Source organism: Anastrepha ludens, chromosome 2 (genome assembly GCF_028408465.1).
Source record: "Anastrepha ludens isolate Willacy chromosome 2, idAnaLude1.1, whole genome shotgun sequence".
Taxonomy (NCBI): Eukaryota; Metazoa; Arthropoda; class Insecta; order Diptera; family Tephritidae; genus Anastrepha; species Anastrepha ludens.
Genome location: NC_071498.1, coordinates 118,800,854 through 118,820,926, shown reverse-complemented (window position 1 = coordinate 118,820,926; position 20,073 = coordinate 118,800,854). Strand labels below are relative to the sequence as shown.

The following is a 20,073-nucleotide window of genomic DNA, read 5'->3' as shown; positions in this document are numbered from 1 at the left end:
TCGACTTAACATTAGAAAAATTTCAAATGTGTGGAACCCGTTTCTCCTGAAGTTCGTTGCGGTGATCATCACAAGTCCTTGGAGATTCATCTAAAATCAATCAAGAAATTAGTTTAATTGATTGATAATCCCGGACAAGAGAAATTAGTTCTATTGATTGGTAAACGTGTGCCCGTTCGAAGCTTTTTTTTCAGAATTAACAATATGGCGGTCTCAGGAAATACTTTTCAGATTTTCGAGAAAAAACCGACAATTAATTGTTTAAAAAAAATCGAAAAAAAATCCTTCGATCACGCCCGAGTTTTTTTATGTTTTTCAAAAGCAGCATACATTTTATTGAAATCCACCAAACGGGTTTTAAGTTACAGTGATCACCTGTTCAAAAAACATAGATTTGAGAAAACGCATTTAAAGTTTTGCTATCGATTTATGGAGCGCTCGAGTGTCCCTTTGTTAATTGTTGAATAACTCGAAAAATATTTGTCGGATTCACTTTAAATTTTCACACAATATTTTTAATATATTGTAGTATTTAAGAAAATACAAAAAAAAAATCCAACTTTTTGAAAATTCTGACTACCCCTAACTCCTTAATAAAGATTGAGTTAATTGCTTCATGCTACTCATGAAACTCATCAGGTGGCTAATATCTACGTCTGCTATATCAGCAGGAGTAGTAAAGAAATGATAGCCAAGATGAATAAATGTTTGCCTCGCGAGACCAAGTCAGCTAAGGAGAAGATGCTGAGATGATTCCACTTCATTCCAGACAGCTGCCGCAAAAATGATTCTAAGTAATGTCATACGCTGGCGCCCTTGCATCCAAACAAGGCGATTGTTGCTTTCCTAATCTCTTCAATGAGCTTTTACGTTAGATTTATGCCAAAGATTAGATCTAGGCATTTCACCGAGAAGCTCTTAAAACTAAGATTAACTAATTGAAGTGAAAACTTCTTTAGAATCGTTGGGAGTGATTTGAGACTCGATGAAACGAAAAAGCGACACCAAAAAGAAGAAGAAAAAAGATATACGTATATATATGTATGTATAGAAAATGCTTCATTACCAGGCACACAGAAGGATGGCATAAGCAAATTTAAATTTGTGAATTTATATATGTACGTATATATGCGGATATATGTATATATGTTGTGTGTATGTACATATGTGCCTCGCCACAGCAAAACATACGGTAAAATTTCTCAAGAAATCCAGCGCGCATTCAGAGGCACAGCGCACATTCATAGGCACAGCATTGCATGTACAGTAGGGCGGGTCGATTTAAAAATCGATCATTGCTCTATGAAAATCGTATTCTAGGGATCAAAATAAGAAACTTTGCCGAAGGAACCATACCTCTAAAACGAATTCTGATGTCCCCCAATTTCAAGATATCACCATTTTTGGCCTTTACATGAAAAAAATCAGCTAAATGGCTATGTTTTTTCTTTATTTTTATTTATTTATAATATTATCTATTTTTTCTCTTAAGAAATTTATTTAGTCAGAACATATGTAAATGAATGAATGTGAGTTATAGAAAAGAAACTAAAAAGTTCGACCCATATTGGGGGACATCAGAAATCGTTTTAGAGGTATGGTTCCTTCGGCAAAATTTCTTATTCTGATCCCTAGAATATGATTTTCACAGAGCAATGGGCGATTTTTTTGCCTTCCCACAAATCGACCCGGCCTAATGTACAGTAACCTTGAACAGGCAGCTGCCCATACATATATGGGTGCAAATATATTTCCGGAGCCGCGGGCACTCGACTTGACAAAAATTGAATATTGGCAAATAATTCTACGCGAAATATTCCAATATTGACTATTTTCGAATTGTCTTGAAAATTAGCATATGGGCGGCTCGTTTTATGAATGAAAGTACTTGCTCTTAGAACTATGAGCTCGAATTTATAAATCAATTTTTTGATGATGAGTTTTTGTTGCACAGTACAATAGTTGAAACTGTTCGGCGCCGCCGCGACAGTTCAGCGCTATGGCAACTAGGATGATGGCCGCTACGCCTACGCCTATTAATGCATTTTGTTCTTGTAGTCGCTAGACATAGAATTTTAGCTTTGGACTTTGGATTTACAGGAATAAAGTGAGTGGCCTGTGTGTGCGGTTGTATGTAGATGCATATGTGTATATTAATAAGCATTGTTTTGCTGGAAGTTCAGAACACAAATATGTATGTACGTACATAGGCTAGGCCATAGTATAGCATACATACATATGTATAAAAAATTCAAACCAAGCGTCCTACGAATGTTTGCGTGTATGTTAGCACGTCTGTGTATTATACGCGTTACGACGCTCATAATAGCAACCGCGTGTGCTGTATTGCGTCCGTATTTTTATATTCGTAAATATTTTCATTTTTAAATATTTACCGCAATTATGCCGAAAAATAATGCAGAAAAGTGTCGTGAATTTCGACAGAAAAAATAAAAATACCAGTCTAACGGTTGGACGCGATAGAAGTGAAAGCTTCCGTAAAACAAACTGAGAGAGAATGAGACGAGAGCAGCATTAGGAGCGGGATAATTATAGGTTCATTATAATATTGCTATGAAGTTCATATTTTATTTTCTTCATTTTATTATTATTCATCCTCAATGTTTTCAATTTCAACAAATGATACGAGTGGCTTATGATAGCTAAAATATGATACAAATGCTTTGGTTTCGATGATGTCAACATATCTTTGAAATACCGCGTCAATTGTTGTTTTTGATCTCATTCTCTCTCAGTTTGTTTTACGGAAGGTTTCACTTCTATCGCGTCTAACCGTTAGACTGGTATTTTTTTTTCTGTTTAACTAGAGTTTAAGCAATAGTAGTACTGAAGATCGGCCAACCGCTGTTTTCACACATTTGACTAGATTGCTATAAAAATATACAAAACAGTTCGTGCGTTTCAGGAATAGGTCGGACAATATTGCATTTAGTGCCGTAATCGCACCTCCGAAAAATGCTGGTTCTATAGAAAATAAACCAAAACACATTGAAAAGTATATGCCGGTTGTTTTTTTTAACTGGATATGGATTGACAGCTGAGAATGGCAAACTGTGTTGACATTTCTGTTCAGTAAAGCTTTCCAAGTCATCAGGAATAATTTAACGCCAGAAAAATTTACTTTGAAAAAGAAAAAATAAATAAATCTGCTCGCGAAGTTCTTAGCACTGGCGGAATCATCGCTCCTTATTTCTTTCGAATTAATTCCGTTACGGTGAATGGCGCCATCGAGCCATGCTGACTGAATTTTGTTTCCAAAAATTAGTCAGCTAAATATTAACAGCATTTGGTTTCAACAAGACGGGGAAATTTGCCATATAGCGCGCCGAACAATCGATTTATGGTATTGGCCAGATTTATTGCAAAAAGTAGGCAAAAATGGACTGATCGAATGAACCATGTAGTTCGCAGCCGCGGTGGGCATTTGCCAGATGTCATATTAAAAAAATAAATGCCTTGAAATTATCGACCTGATTACATTTTGTATCATCATTTTAAGTTCTCAAACTCTTAAAAAACACCCGGCAACAAAATAAGACTTGGGCACTTGAAAAATCTCGGAACTGTTCTGGGAATACATAGGGCGTTGGTTTACACTACTTGTGTTTTGAAAATAATTTTTGCACGCGAATCCCTGAATGATGTGAATGGGATAACGTTAAGGGCCTTGGATCAGGATCAGTTATCTTCACTGATGGTTGGATACTAAATGTAGTAATAAGGTCGGAAGTGGCATTAAAAGAAGTGCTGTTGAATTTAAGTCTACGGCTACCTGACTGATCGTCTATCAAACTGAGTTTAAAGCTTTAAAGGAGACCACGTTGTGGGTTCGGTAATCGTATGTTGCAGAATAACCGATCAGTCAGTCAAGCTGCCATAAATTTTCCACATTGTCAAAATACTTTTTTCAAAGTAGTAATTGAATGTAGAGCTATCCTTATTATTCTTCTTCTTAATTGGCGCGAAACCGCTTACGGGATTTTGGCCGACTTTAACAAAACGCGCCAGTCGTTTCTATCTCGTGCTAACCGGCGCCAGTTGGACACACCACGTGAAGCCAAGTCCTTCTCCGCCTGATCTTTCCAATGCAGAGAGGCCTTTTTCTTCCTCTACTACCACCAGCTGGTACCGCATCGAATACTTTCAGAGTCGGAAGGGTTGTTTCCATTCGGACGACATGATCCAGCCAACGTAGCCGCTGGATCTATATTCGCAGCGCTATGTCTACGTCATCGTTCCATCGCCTGCGATATTCGTCGTTGCCATCGTGCAAAGGTCGAAACATGTTGGACAGAATCCTTTTCTCAAACACTCCAAACGTCGCTTTATCGGATGTTGTCATCGCCTGCGCTTCTGAGCCATACGTTAGGACGGGCTTGATGAGAGCCTTGCAGAGTGTTAGTTTTGTTCGTCGAGAGAGGACTTTACTACTCATTTGCCTACTTAGTCCAAAGTAGCACTTGTTGGCAAGAGAGATTCTACGTTGGATTTCAACGCTGAATTTGTGAACGGTGTTAGTGCTGGTTTCTAAATAAACGAAGTCATTTACAACCTCGAAATCATAACTTTCACCAGCGACACGCGAGTCCGCCGACTGTTTGTTTGATGACAGGAGGTACTTCATTTTGTCCCCATTCACCACCAGACCCGTTCGGTTTGCCTCTCTATCCAGTTTGGAGAAGGCAGAACTAACAGCGTGGTTGTTAAGGCCGATGATGTCAGTATCATCAGCATACGCCAACAATTGTACGCTCTTATAAACAATTGTGCCTGAGCGATTAAGTTCTGCGTCTCGCACGATCCTCTCCAGCATCAGTTTAAGGAAGTCAAACGACAGCGAGTCTGAAACCTCCTTCCCCACTCTGATAACGTTGCTGCTGTGGAGCAACGTCATCTTGCATAGCCGTATTAGTTTTGCGGGGATAACAAATTTAGACATCGCGGTATATAGGCAACTCCTTTTCGTACTGTCGAATGCAGCTTTGAAGTCAACGAAAAGATGGTGTGTGTCGACTCCTTTCATGGATAGAAAAACCTTATTGCTCTAATGGAAATTTTATAGCGGAAGAGCTGGCTGGGAAAGGAACTGAGCTGGAAAGGAAGGAACAGTCAATTCTGTCCGATATGGGGGCATCACTTTATTCTCAAGCAAGCTCTGTATCAGGTAAGCCTATATCGCGAAAACCAACAGTGTGAAAGCGCAGAACTGCATAGGTCCCTCATAAATCCAGACCGGGCTTCCACTAGTACGATACTTGGTGTTATCACCACATGGGAAACGTGTGAGGTTTTCCTCAAATGACTTTTGGCCTAGTCAATACAACTGAATCTGCGGTACATTTGTCGGTCTGAAGTATATTTTATGCTCCTTTAAGTGCGATCCTCGAACTACTTTTGAAAAAGGTATGGAAAGTTATTTTTAACCAAATACGCATAACATAAGCCACACACAAGTACCTGTATGCCACAAAATGTCATAGTTTTATTACATACTTAAACTAACCTTTATAAAATAGTTACATAGCTGTGATCTGTGATTTTGCATGAGATGAATAACGAAATTTGATTTTCTGCGAAAGTTCTCCAAGTTCCACCAACCAAGTTTGGAAGATGTTGCTGCTTGTATGGTAAGAAGGTCAATGTGACGCTTCGTTTAGAGTTGCCTAACCAATTTCGATTTCATTCATTAGTTTTCATTTAAAATTTTATGACTGTTGCTGTAATAAAAATTTTCTATGCATATATGCACACGTATGTATGTATATGCATCTATGGACATGACTTTGTATGCACCTGAAGAGATACTGTGTGGTGCTGCCAGAGGCTCAATGGTGGTCAAACTCTGAAAATGAGCCCGGCAAACACTGTTTTCGCATTTTCGCGGATGGCTCCAGGACCGAACACGGCTCCGGCTCTGGGGTCTACGTGGAATCCAGAAGGACAAAACTGCACTTTTCTCTTGGAATGCATGCATCTGTGTTTCAAGCGGATGTGTATGCTGTTCAAGAAGCGATGAACTTCGTTGTGGAAAACAGATGGCGAGGCAGATCAGTATGTGTCTGTAGCGACAGAAAGGTTGCGCTCATGGCCTTAGACAGCCCCGCATTCATATCAGCGGTAGTCGAGCCCTGTAAATCCAGGCTGAACTATGTTGGTAAACATAATAGTCGGATGCTAACATGGGTCTCGGGACACGTAGGTACCATGGGTAACGGAACCTCTGACTCCTTAGGTAGGATGCGCTTTGGCCAAAGAAGTTGGCCTAAGAGCCCGTTTTGCCACTGCCTTCTGCAGCCATCAAAGCAACTGTTAGCAAATGGGTTACTATAACCCACAATCGAGCTTGGCAGGCTGAGAGAGGCTACAGGTGGACTAAACTGATGTTACTAATCATGTCCGATCGACTGTCGCAAATCCTTCTGTCATTAAGCAGAAGGAATTACATACAGCTGGTTGGACTGATGACAGGCCAGTTTCTGTGGGCGAAACACATGGAAAACATGGGCATCTCAGACAGTGTTCTCTGCCCAGCTTGTGAAGAGGAAGATGAGACGGCGGACCACTTCCTGTGCGTCTGCGCCGTCTTCGCTCGAATCGGGTTTGAGGTCTTTGGCACTGATGTGTTAAGAAGTGACCACTTTGGCTCCTTGGCACCACAAAATCTACTTCGATTTCTTCGGAGATCGGGTAGATTTAAAGAAAATTAAAAGGGAATCCGAGTGTAGTGCAATGGACTTAATTGTCTCTGAGTGCTGCACTTGCTAGTTGTCCCGGCAAAAAACAAAAAAAAAAAAACAAAATGCACTTGAACATAGATATGTGGCTGAACGAGTGAGTTTCTAATTTCTTTATTCTGTCTGAAGCAAATCTTTTATTCTTCCTCACGAGTATCTAGGCATTTTAGTCATGTGGAACCAGTTATGTATTCGATGAACGACTTCGCTGTTTATGTCTAGATTTTACCACTAATTTCATAAACTTTCATATATCGGACTAGCTTTTTTACGTTTAAAAAGCAATATCATAATTTTAAAATAAATGATGGATCTCTAACGTCTTATTCGTCTATTTCTTTCTTTAACTGAACATTCTAGATCTCGATAGTTTACAATTTTTTTTTATTTCCTGACTCGTTCTCAAATCAGTTGGTTGAGACACCATTGAGCTTATTATCTTGGTTAAGGGGTTAAGGGGTTACATACATAAAAATGCGCTAAAAGAAAAACTGTTTCTAGAAGGGATAACAAGAGAAATGAATATAAAAAAATTTATTCATTGTTTATTAGTAATGAAACTTTATAAAAAAAATCATTTTAATTTTTCTTCACTAAAATTTGTATATAAAAAATCACGTGACACAAAGTAAAAAGAAGAAAGAGTTGCTTCACGGTATGCATCAAAAAATATTAAAAACTGTATCTTGCAGACCGTGCCGGAAAAAGTACATAGTTTTGAGCAAAACGAGTTTACACTTTAAACGTGCATACGAAGGACATCTACCGGTGCGCCTCTCGTCGAGCAGTTACATTTTCTACCATAACTTTGTATCTATGGGGAGTTTTTACAGTCGACTTCTAAAGAAATACCCCTAAAACTATAAAGAATAATAATCTGTAAAAAATCGATTTTTTGAAAATTCTGGACGTATGTAACCCCTTAAGTTGTTTGTTCGAGTTCAATTTGTGTTGTGGGTCTTGTTGGAGAGAAGCGTTTAGACGTACAGTTTTATCCTGCCTCTGAATGACAGACAGTTTATATGAAAAGCTTTTTCATGGAGATTTGAGAGGCGGCCCATATAAAAAAACACATTTACTTCTTCTTCTTAATTGGTGCGATAACCGCTTACGCGATTTTGGCCGAGTTTAATAAAGCGCGCCAGGCGTTTAATTCTCGTGCTAACCGACGCCAGTTGGACACACCAAGTGAAGCCAAGTCCTTCTTCACCTGATCTTTCCAACGCGAAGGAGGTCTTCCTCTTTCTCGGCTATCAGCAGCTGGTACCGCATCAACGAAGCCGTTGGAAGCTGCTGGATCTTTATTCATAAAACTCATTGTTACATCGCCTGCGATACTCGCCGTCGCTAACGTGCAAAGGTCCCAAAATTTCGCGCCGAATCTTTCTCTCAACACTTTATGGGATGTTGTCATCGGCCACGCTTTTGAGTTTTCGCAGGTTACGTATATTCGAATTTCGAATTTTGTGGCGATATGTTGGTACTCATGTCTCTCACTTATGCTGACGAGTTCGGCCATTTTGAACTTTCAGTTCATTGTTGACAGCTTCTTTGCTTGCACGTGTTTCGGCTCGTTTTCGATTTTTACCTATTCAAAAAGATGGATCAAAGAACCTGTACGAAATTTTGTGTGAAAAACGAAATTAAGTGCCCGAATGCATTCCGAATGTTGACTGTGTCATACGGAGAAGCTACTTTGGATCAAAGCAACGTTTATCGGTGGTACAAAATGTTCTCAGAAGGCCGAGAAGATGTGAACGACGAAAAGCGTGCCGGAAGCCCGAGCACTTCAACAAAAGACGAAAAAATTGATGAAGTTAAGAAAATGGTATTGGCCAATCGTCGAATCACCGTTAGAAGTTGCTGAGGACCTAAAAATATCGATTGGCTCGTGTCATTCGATTTTTTTAATGATTTGTGCATGAGACGGGTCGCCGCAAAATTCGTACCAAAACTGCTCAATTTCGAACAACAAACAGCAGCATCGCATGAACATTGCTTATGAGATGTTGGACTCTGTCCGCGACGACTCAAATTTGCTCCAGAGGGTCATAAGTGGTGACGAGTCGTGGGTTTATGGTTATGACGTGGAAACGAAAGCTCAACCATCTCAATGGAAGCTGCCGCACGAACCAAGACCGAAGAAAGCGAGCCAAGATCGGTCGAATGAAAAAGTTCTTGTCACAGGGTAAAACGGTCAATAAGGGATATTACCTGCAAGTTATGTGCAATTTGCGCGAAGCAATCGGCCAGAAACGCCCGGATTTGTAGAAGAACAAAAATTGTATCTTGCATCACAATAACGCCCCTGCTCACACATCGTTGTTTGTGCGCGACTTTTTGGCCAAAAACAACACAGTAATGATGCCACAGCCACCGTATTCTCCAGATCTGAAAATGATTTTTTGAAGCGCTTCGAAGATTGGAAAAAACGTTGGCACAAGTGCATAATATCTCATGGGGATTACTTTGAAGGGGACAAAATATATATTAATGAAAAAATAAATAATTTTTGAAAAACACAAAATTCGCGATACTTTTTGAACACACCTCGTACATACACATTAAGTAATTAAAACTTATGAGGAGAAGCAACTATCAATTTGAAAAAAAAAACGTATTTTTATGCTTCTACGTTATCTTATTTCAAAAACTTTGAGTGAGCTTACTTTCAATTTTTTTAAGTGAAAAATTAGTTTTTATGAATATTTTTGTGACTTACTGTATGTAGGTTAATACTTAAAATACAGACGAGCGCATACATTTAAATTATACAGTTACGATAAATAGTATGAGCAGAAAAATTTAAATACAAATTTTATGATTATTTTTGATTAACTGAAAAAAAATATTTACGATTATTTTAAAAGACCATTTTATCAGCAGAACACTTAAAATTTTAACTTCGTCTACTGCCAGTAAAAAAATTGCTATCTATAGGAGCAATATTAAAACTAATTAGGTTTTGTTTGAGCGCAAAATATAGAAATAAAAAGTTTTAATTGTTTTTGCAGTCATTATATTTAATATTTTAATTCATAAAGCTCAGTTAGGAGCATCTGAATCATCTACATACATATATACTAATAAAAAATATAATAATCATTTTTCAGCGCAACACATTTAAGTTATTAAAACACAGGGTGTACTGAGGCAGAATTTAAAGTTTCTCCTTAAGCACTGAGCGTATGAGCGAGGAGGGGGCCGCGTTAGCTTCATTATTTGAGCGAGCTATTTAGCCACGACGCCATACATACATACATACGTATGAATGCATTTTACATACATTTTACATATGTAATTTTATTGAAACCTAGGTGTTGGTCTATGTGTATAAGTTTGTATATATGTAAATATTTTACGGTTGAAAAGCATAAGTAGGAAATTGAATTTGAGTTTAAGATACATATTCTACAAACATACTTTTGTTAACTATTTTATCCTTTTAACCTATATTGTTCGTTGTTTCACAATTTTTCTGTTACTCACTTTTTATGTTATTTTAAAAAATTGCGATATTTTATTTATTTATTCATACTTATTTTTTCGATATCATTACTTTATTATTACACTGTGGAACAAATTCAGGTTAGCAAAAATTAGGTCCATTCTGAGAGTGGCGGGTGAAAATAGAGGCGAAATTAGAAGACCCGTATCGCGCCGTTTTTTTATGTTAGTTCGAATTTTTTTTTAATCGGCCTTCGAAGTTCGAAATCAGAGCAAAATTGTTTATATGGTTTTTTGGCTATAACTCGTCGACTAATTGATATTTTTTCAATCTGTAAAAGCCAAATTATTGCTAGAGACCTGTGCAACAAATACAATTTTTGAAAAAATTGATTTCGAAAATTTTTGTGGTACTTATGAAACAATATACTGAAAATCGGCATTTGACTGCAAACTTCGAAGGCCGATTAAAAAAAAATTCGAACTAACATAAAAAAACGGCGCGATACGGGTCTTCTAATTTCGCCTCTATTTTCACCCGCCACTCTCAGAATGGAACTAATTTTTGCTAACCTGAATTTGTTCCACAGTGTTATTTTACTACTTTTGTATTTCAGTTTTTAATAATTTCATTTAAATCTAAATTTTTGAATTTTTTGCTTATTTATGTATTTTAAACTGTTTGTGGTTGTTTTTATTATATGATTATTTTGATATTCGAAGAAAAATGCTATATTTTAATATAAATTATCGAATGTTTATTTCATTATAAAGAGGAAGGTATGCCGTTAATAGTGGAAAATAACGTCAGGCAAATTACCACCACGACCTGTAAGCGTGGACAATACCCTTTTCATGAAATTTTCCATAACTGAATTGCAAAGTGGTTGCCCTATGTCCTCGATAGCCTCACAAACTCCATCTTTGCGGTCTTGAATCGACCCTGGGCTGTTGGCGTAGACCTTTTCTTTCCCGTGGCCCCAAAGAAAAAAGTCACAAGGTGTTAAATCATAAGATCTCGGTGGTCGATTGGGATCACCTCTTCGAGAGATGACATGGTCCGGAAACTTTTCCCTTAAAAGATCAATGGTTTTGTTCTTTGTGTGGCACGTAGCGCCGTCTTGTTGAAAATAAACGTTGTCCAGATCAGTACCATCCAATTCCGGCCATAAAAAATCTTTAATCATCGCTCGATAGCGATAGATAACACCTGTTATTGGAAAAGCCATTATGTAGGTGTACACGGTTGATATGAGCCTACTGAGGAACCACATACCAAATATTAACCTCAATGGTGGTGTGGAAACTAAAAATTTCCACTTTGGTTTAAGAAATACTCAATAAATATTTTTTTCCGGTGTGGTATTACTGACGAGTTTTATAAAAAGTGCGAATTTTGACAGCGCTCTCACGAGAAAAAGAGTTTCGCATCTGGGGTGATCAACTTGCGTTCGCAATCTCAGCGTATTTCAATGTCAATGCTCTGCTGTATGCAACTGCTCTTCGTAGACTTTTTTCGCGTTGCAATATTCGACGTTTACATGATGCTTTAAGAGAAAATTTGATTCGTTCATGGGTACGAAGATTTCGGGTAACAAGCTCTGAGAGAAAATGAAAATATCGCACTCGTCGCTACAAGCTTGCACGATAATCAATCTGTGCGCAAGAGAGCGGCTGCTCTGGGGCTTCTAAAACCTATTATAAATGAAATATTGAGGAAGGATCTTAGACTTCACCGATTCAAAATTCAAATCGTGCAAGCGCTTAAGCCTAACGACTACAATTTGCGTAAAAATTTCTGGGAGACAATGTTGTAGCGATTTTCTAGGGTAAACACTACCTTTTGGAGTGATGAAGCCTATTTTCATTTAAATGGAAGTCTAAGAAGGCAAAATTGCCTAAAAGACTGAATCGACTATTAAAATACAAAAACATCCACTTCACAGTCCGGTTTATAGACGGTTTGGTGTGAGATAATGAGAGAACATCCTTTCTTCAAGTTACACCCATTGTTTCAGTAAAATGACGCCACGTCGCACACTGTCAGAGAGTCTCCATGATCTTTCTGCGTGATTTCTTTCAAAACTAACTGATAAACCGTTTTGGTGACATACATATCTTGGCCACTCAGCCTATCCTATCTTACCCCTATAGACTTTTTTCTGTGGGGGGATCTCAAAAGCAAAGTCTATGACGCAAAACCAGCGAATATCTCAGCACTAAAAGAAAATATCGTTTGAGAGTTTAATGTCATACCGATATCACTTCTCCAGCGAGGGGAACAGAGTAACGGTCAACGTTTGGGGAAAATAAACAAAATTGGATTATTAACTTTGTACCCCATGCACATACATACAAGGTGAAGTCCAAAATAAACAAGACTGGCGTAATAAAAATGTTTTTGATGGCACCATCTTTTTGTGCTGAGTTTGTGCGTTAGAAGTTAGATCCCTAGTTGACTTCTAGTGAGAGCTTTGTGACATTTGGTTCAGTGGAAGCAAAGTTATGGCATCGAAGGTGTCAGTATATTTGTGTCATCGGTACAAAAATGAGTTTCGAACAAAAAGCTAATATCAAATTTTGTTTTAAAATCGGTAAAACGTTTACCGAAACATTTGAATTGATGAAAAAAGTTTATTGCGATGATTGTCTATCTCGTGCCGGAGTTCATGAGTCACTTACACGTTTCAGAAATGGTTGTGAGGACATAACTGACAATGAATTTACCAAAATCAGTAATCACCGAAAAAATCACCGTAGCCGAATGGGTTGGTGCGTGATTACCATTCGGAATTCACAGAGAGGTCTTTGGTTCGAATCTCGGTGAAAGCAAAATTAATAAAAACATTTTTCTAATAGCGGTCGCCCCTCGGCAGGCAATGGCAAACCTCTGAGTGTATTTCTGCCATGAAAAAGCTCCCTCATAAAAATATCTGCCGTTCGGAGTCGGCTTGAAACTGTAGGTCCCTCCATTTGTGGAACAACATCAAGTCGCACACCACAAATAGGAGGAGGAGTTCGGCCAAACACCTAACAGAAGTGTACGCGCCAATTATTTATTTTTTATTTTAGTAATCACCGAAAACTCCATCGAAATTGTTCGTAAATTTATTAAAAAGGAATCGAAATCATCGTTGAAATTCATGGAATCGGAGTTGAATATCTCCAAAATCGATTATCGCATTTTAACTGATCATTTGGGCTTAGGAAAAGTCTGTGCACGTTTCATTCCGCACAAGTTAACTGAGGACCTAAAATTGCTCAGAATCCAACATTCGAAAGACCTCATTAAAGAGGCGAGGAAAGACGAGAATTACCTTTACAACATTGTAACTAGTGATGAAACGTGGTGTTTCCAACATGAACTTGAAACTAAGCGCCAAAGTGCCGAATGGAAGGCCCCAGACGAGCCACCACACAAAGGATCGCGTTTGAAGAAGTCAAAAATCAAGTCGATGCTTATTTGTTCTTACCATTCCAATCGAATTGTTCACAAAAAGTTCGTGCCAACGGGTCAAACTGCCAATGCAATTTTCTATCTTGGCGTTTTCAAGCGCTTGTTGCATCATATTCGTCGAATTCGCCTTGGATACCGCGAAAGAGGAAGCTTATTGTGTGATAAAACACGACCTTATCGATCCACTTTTGTGACTGATTTTTTGACTAGAAATCGCATTTTAACCATCAATCACTCATCGTATTCGCCTGATATGGCTCCCTGTGACTTCTACCTATTCGGGAAATTGCATTTAGCCATGAAAGGCGAACGTTTTGCGTCCGTAGATGCCATCCAAGAGACTTGTGCCGACATTCTGAAGGACATTTCGGCCAATGATCTGAAATACTCTTTCGAAAAGCTTTTGGAAAGCGCAAAACGGTGGATCAAGGCCAAAGGGGACTATTTTGAATAAATAAAATCGAAGTTATCAGAACAAAGCTCCTGTCGTTTCTATTTTAGCTTAGTCTTGTTTATTTTGGACTTCACCGTGTATATGCAAATATGGTTTTAATAAACAATAAATAGTCAGCCTCGGCCAACTTTGGGGCTGTGTGAATTATTGTCTCTTATTGATTGTTTTCAATATTTCGTTGTTTCTTTTTGTATATTTATCATAAAATTTTACGTGAAACGATTCTCCTACTATACAGATAGCGGGAGACGAACGTAAACAACAAAGGAAAAATCACAATCGGTGATTTTTTTAAAGCAGGGTTTTTTTTTCAACCAACAGTCACTAATTAATTTCGTGCACCCTACGAACTGTAATGCAGCGAAAATTTCTTAATATAAATATTTGCTTCTATTTAATACCCCTTTAAAATAATTATTTTCTCCACTTTGAAATATTCAAATATTTCCCAACTATTATCAAAAAGTTTGTGAACTTTTTTTTATAATTTTCTACCACTTCTATAAATGCTTGCAGTGCCAAATACACACAAATATACATCTCGGCTTCTCATAAGCTAATTGAGCTGATAAGAAGTGTGTAACCTGTTGTGTACTATTGGCGGAAGTAATTTCTTTATAAAAGCTAAATCATCGAGTTCAGTTCGAAAATGGCATCTGTTGGCGTAACTTGTTTGTTTGCATTGTTGGCTACGCTTGCGGTGCAAGTAGCGTCACGTGACGCACAAACCCCAACAACACCACCAAGATGCTTTCCAGGGCTGATTGTTGATTGCAACCTCCGTCATGAGGATTTGGTATGGTCCAAGGAAGAAAATAACGAGTGTATAACGGTTTTGAATAAATGCCTTTTCGAGCAAGCCAACTGTGCGCGTTACCGTCAGAAGCGTCCACGTGAGTAGTGGAGGTTGATTTTAATCACACATAATTGAAGAAAGTGAATTATAAATATAATAAGTTTAATTTTCCATATTTATGTCAGTACTTGAGCAGGTATCCAAGGCAGAATGCCAATCGCTGTGTGTGAATGATTGCTCCCAGGCACCGAAAGATACAGTTTGCGTGCATCGTGGTGAAAAATATTGCACCTTCCCCAGTCAGTGTGAATGGAGGAAGCATCTGTGCAATACGGGGGAATGTGAGTTTTTATAGAAATATTTATTACTTTAAAAATATATTTGAAAATTTTGCTTTATCTATAAATAGTTTGGTTCCAAGAAGGTCCACGTCCTTGCGGTTCAAATCCCGTTCCGTGTATCGCTTAACGTACCTTTCAGCTCGAGAGCTCTTTCGAAGATAAATATTTGTACGCAATTAATTTCTTTCGAAATTCCTGATTACTTTAACTTAAAAGTCCGTAATTATAAAGAAGAATTTAAAATAAACACCTTATATCACTGTTATAGCCAACTTTTTATTCCTGAAAGAGGGCTGTGTGGCAACCTAAATCGTTGCACATAATCTAAAAAATTAAAAAGAGGCGAAAATTTCTTATCTTTTTTAATTTGTTTTTAATACCAATCCATTCCAAATATTTCTAGCTTGACATCTAAATTTCTCTAGCAGAACTAAATTCTACGTAGATTTTCAAAGTTTCATCGTCCAGGACAATCTGTCGATGGTTTTTTCTACTGTCAGTTTTGAGTAGTCTTTTGTTCTAGAACTTTTTTGAAATTAAGCAAGTTTAAAAAATGTAGCCAACACGCTCAGCTAAGCTTTTGTTTAGGCGCACTTGTATGGACCTACTGCATTAATGACAGATTACCAGATTGCGACATCCGGGAAAGTATTTCTGGCTGTGACGTAACATTTGAATAACCAAGAAAGAGAATGGCGTTGTTGGGAAATTCGCTTGTCAGCAAATCAGCTGATACTGTCAAATTCACTGAGAGCAGCGAAGGTCGCCACCTCTCATGATGCAATAATAGGTCTGCCACAATGGTTCCGTTGCGGCAATGAATTTGACTGACGGGACGTGTAAAATGTACCGTGGTGCCACAATGAAAATACGTGAAAATGAATGCGCTCTCAGAGTAGAGACGTGTTAACTGTTCCATGTATAATATCGAAAACAAAGCAGAGTGAAAGTATATATAAAGGATGATCAATTTAAAAGTATCGGATTTTAAAATGAAATAAAAAAGCGAAAATTCAATATAATTGGGTATTTTTTAATATTTTTCTATAGAACCACTCATGACATTTATTTTTTAAAGATAATAATTTTCAAATGTTGGCCGTAACTGATCCGTAATTCGGACATCCGTAAACATCAATTCGCTGGAAGACTTCGATTAGTATCTCGTGAATAACTTTAGTAATATTGGCTTCCAATGCCTTAATCGAAGCTGGTTAATCCACAAAGCAGCTAGACTTTACATAACCCACAAATAAAAGTTCAAAGGTGTGATGTCACACGATGTGGTGGATAATCCACTGGTCCGAGATGAGAGATAAATTGCTCACCGAAACGATGCCGCAGTAAATCCATTGTTTGAAGGGCTGTATGGCAAGTAGTGCCGTCTTGTTGGAACCAAATGTTGTGAAGATCACGGGCTTCGATTTTCGGTATCAAAAAGTCGGTTATCATGGCGCGATAACGTTTGCAATTCACTGTTACATTGACGCCAGTTTCGTCTTTGAAGAAATATAGGCCCATGATTCCTCCGGCCCACAGGCCGCCCTAAACGGTTGTTTTTTGAATGGATGTAGTGGCTGTTATTGAACGGCCTCGGCCCATATACGGCAGTTATGTTTATTGGCTTCATCGCTGAACACCATAAGCTGGCCTGAGCGCGCAAACGCTGTTGAATTATGAATTTAATATCACGCGTGATCTGTAAAAAAAAGCCCTATTGGAAAAAGTATCTCCGATCTTATCACCCTTTATTTATTGAAGCCATTAATTTTCTGGGAATAGTCTACACTATCCTGCAATCGGTGCCAATTATCGCGGGATTAGTCTCCTAATAATCGCCTATAAGGTTCTAGCGAGCGTATTGTGTGAAAGGCTGAAGCTCAGCATCAACCAACTCATTGTACCTTATCAGTGTGGAAAGTCTACCAACGTCTTCAAAGCTGCATTCGGCAGTACGGAAAGGAGTTACCTGTATGCCGCGATGTCTGAATTTGGTATCCCCGCAAAACTAATACGGCAATGCAAAATGACGTTGCTCAATACCAGCAGCGTCATCAGAATTGGGAAGAGCCTCTCCGAGCCAAAGTGTTTGAGTGTTTCAGAGAAAGATTCTGCGCGATGGAACGAAGAGACATAGCGCGGCGAATAAAGATCCAGCAGCTACATTGGCTGGGCCACGTCGTTCGAATGGATACAAGCGCTCTGACTTTGAAAGTATTCGATGCGGTACCAGCTGGTGGTAGTAGAGGAAGAGGAAGACCTCCTCTGCTTTGGAAAGATCAGGTGGAGAAGGACTTGGCCTCACTTGGTGTGTCCAACTGGCACCAGTTAGAACGAGAAAGAAACGACTGGCGCGCTTTGTTAAACTCGGCCAAAATCGCGTAAGCCGTTATCGCGCCAATCAAGAAGAAGAAGAGCTTTTCCTTCGTCACTAAATATTTTCCTAATGAAATGAAACACCTTGTGGCACTCATAAAATTCCGTTGCCTTTGAATTATTTCGATAAAGATTTTTCAAGTTTAAGACAAAAGTTAATCGCAGCACATGAAGCTACTTGTAAATAAGTAGAACAAAAAAAAAACACCTTTTAAAGGCAACTGAATAAATACTCACACACAGACATATGTACGGTGTTTTGTTCCCAACTCATTGCTAAATGTGCAAAAAATGGTTGACGTCTACGTTATGTAATTCATTAGAATCGTCACATCTTTGGTATTGTTTTTTTCCATATAAAATTATGTCATTAATAGTTTATAATGCTCCAATGAATATTTTCAATCGCCATAATTTTGAAATCTCACAGCAAAGTGGCATTATATGTAAAAACAACAATCAGATTTTCCTTTTGCTTTCATGTGCTTTGGTAAAAATGAATTGCAAAGAAGCTTTTGTGGTGAATGCTAGGCCTTGGTGTCTTGTTTAGCTTCATCGCCAACTACGAAGATTATTTGATACTACATTTATTGCTTTACACCAGCAGCCTCTTGGGTCATTTATTAATGCTTATAAATCTTGGAAACAAAGTCCATTTGAATACTATGCCTTTTTATTTTTATTTAAAAATTAAATTAAAAAGTAAACTATTGGGTGACTTGCAGTAAATCTTCAGAATGGAGTAACAAAATATCAATAAGGTTTCAAGCCAGTAGAAAGATTTAAATGTGTCTTGCACATTTTTCTTTGTGATATTTATGCCATGAAAAATGTTGTAAGACACATTTAAATCTATCTACTGGCTTGAACCATTATGACTGCTCACAGTTTGTTCATAAAAAGTTAAAAAAATACTAACGTCAACATTTTATAATAAACTGTGAATGCACTAAGCAAATACACTAATAAAACAGACTGCGCCCGTCTGGTCACCTGGCACTAGTGATTCGCAGTGAACAAAGCTTCAGACCTGTTAGAATACAGCTACCAGGACAGCCACGGGGTGCCTCATGATTCCCCCTGCAACACTTTCACAAAGAGGTTTCCATACTTACCGGTTAAGGAGCACAGTAAGATGCTCAGGAAGCAATTCCTACTGGGTTGTTTTTGTAGGAATCACCTACACAAGCGCTTCGTAGAGTCTGAGCCACCATCTCTTCTAGTTTACTGACGATATCCAGGATCAAACACGACTACAAGTACTGGATTAGATAGACATTAAACGATATTCTTCAGGAGTTTCCTACCACCTTCCAAAACTTTCGACACCCGAATGCGGTCATCGGAGTGCAACTAACACCCGTCGCAGATGAAGAGCTTCGTTCTGGATATTGTGGCAGGTTAAACTTCTACTTATCTAGAATCGACCCCGACATACCCAATATATGTCCGGCATGTGAAGGTACCAAGCACGACACTAACCACCTATTCACATGCCCTCTTAAGGCGAAACAGCATGTTTTCTGGGCCTACCTTTAGATGAGTTGGACGATAACGATCGGTGACTACTTCGCACTGGCAGGGCTTAATGAACTGCAATACCAACAACAACGACCAAAATTAGTTTGTTTTAAGAGATTTGCTATTGAAGACAGTTTTTAATCAAGAATGATAGAATAGGAGAGAGGCGTGACGCCTCACTGGAGCAGTTGCGTGAGAGAAATGCGAAAAAGCGAACAAGAATACAACAAGAAGAAGAAATTACACAAACAACACATGAATGAATTGTGTCACCCATTCACTGAGAGTGGAATATTGGTCCAAGCTGGGCGCTCCCTTTGTATTCTATGCACCGCGGCTTCAAATGCCAACCAGCACTAATTTTGACAATTGACGTCTGATTTCTATTAAGTAATTGGCGTTTACACCTTTTGTTGAGTGCTTGGCCGAGCTGCACTTCCTATTTGTGGTGACCGTCTTAATGATTTTCCACAAATGGCGGTGCCTACAAGTTTAAACCGACGCCGAACGGCAGAACGTTTTTATGAGGATCTGTTGTTCGAGGAAATCCACTCGGAGGTTTGCCATTGCCTACAGAGGAGCGACCACCATTCGAACATTTTTTCTAACAATTAGCGTTTCGTGCCCGGGGTTTCGAACCTGCGCACTTTCGAATGGTAGTCACGTACTAGCCCCTTCTAATGGCGTTTGACCCTCAGCGGACAATGACAGATATTTGAGTGTTTTTCTGCTGTCTGCTTTTCGTAGGTACCATAAGGTACGCCCATTTGGGGGATAATATTAAGACGCCCACGCCAAATTGAACTATAAATTCGGGCCATTATTCGAAAAGCATTCCACCCAAGTATTAACTAAAAAATAATATTTTCACTTTCTCTTTCACTATACATCTTTCTATGTAATTTACCATAACAAGAACTCGTGAC

General features: G+C 38.5%; 1 protein-coding gene across 1 annotated transcript; it reads left to right on the top strand.

Moving 5' to 3' along the window:
• Nucleotides 1-14,625: 14,625 nt before the first annotated feature.
• LOC128859194 (uncharacterized) lies at nucleotides 14,626-15,515 on the top strand. The gene is made up of 3 exons (XM_054095976.1): nucleotides 14,626-15,006; nucleotides 15,095-15,250; nucleotides 15,319-15,515. Exons 1-3 carry the CDS (start codon nucleotides 14,763-14,765, stop codon nucleotides 15,375-15,377), a joined length of 459 nt encoding a protein of 152 aa, XP_053951951.1. The 5' UTR covers nucleotides 14,626-14,762; the 3' UTR covers nucleotides 15,378-15,515.
• Nucleotides 15,516-20,073: the final 4,558 nt, after the last annotated feature.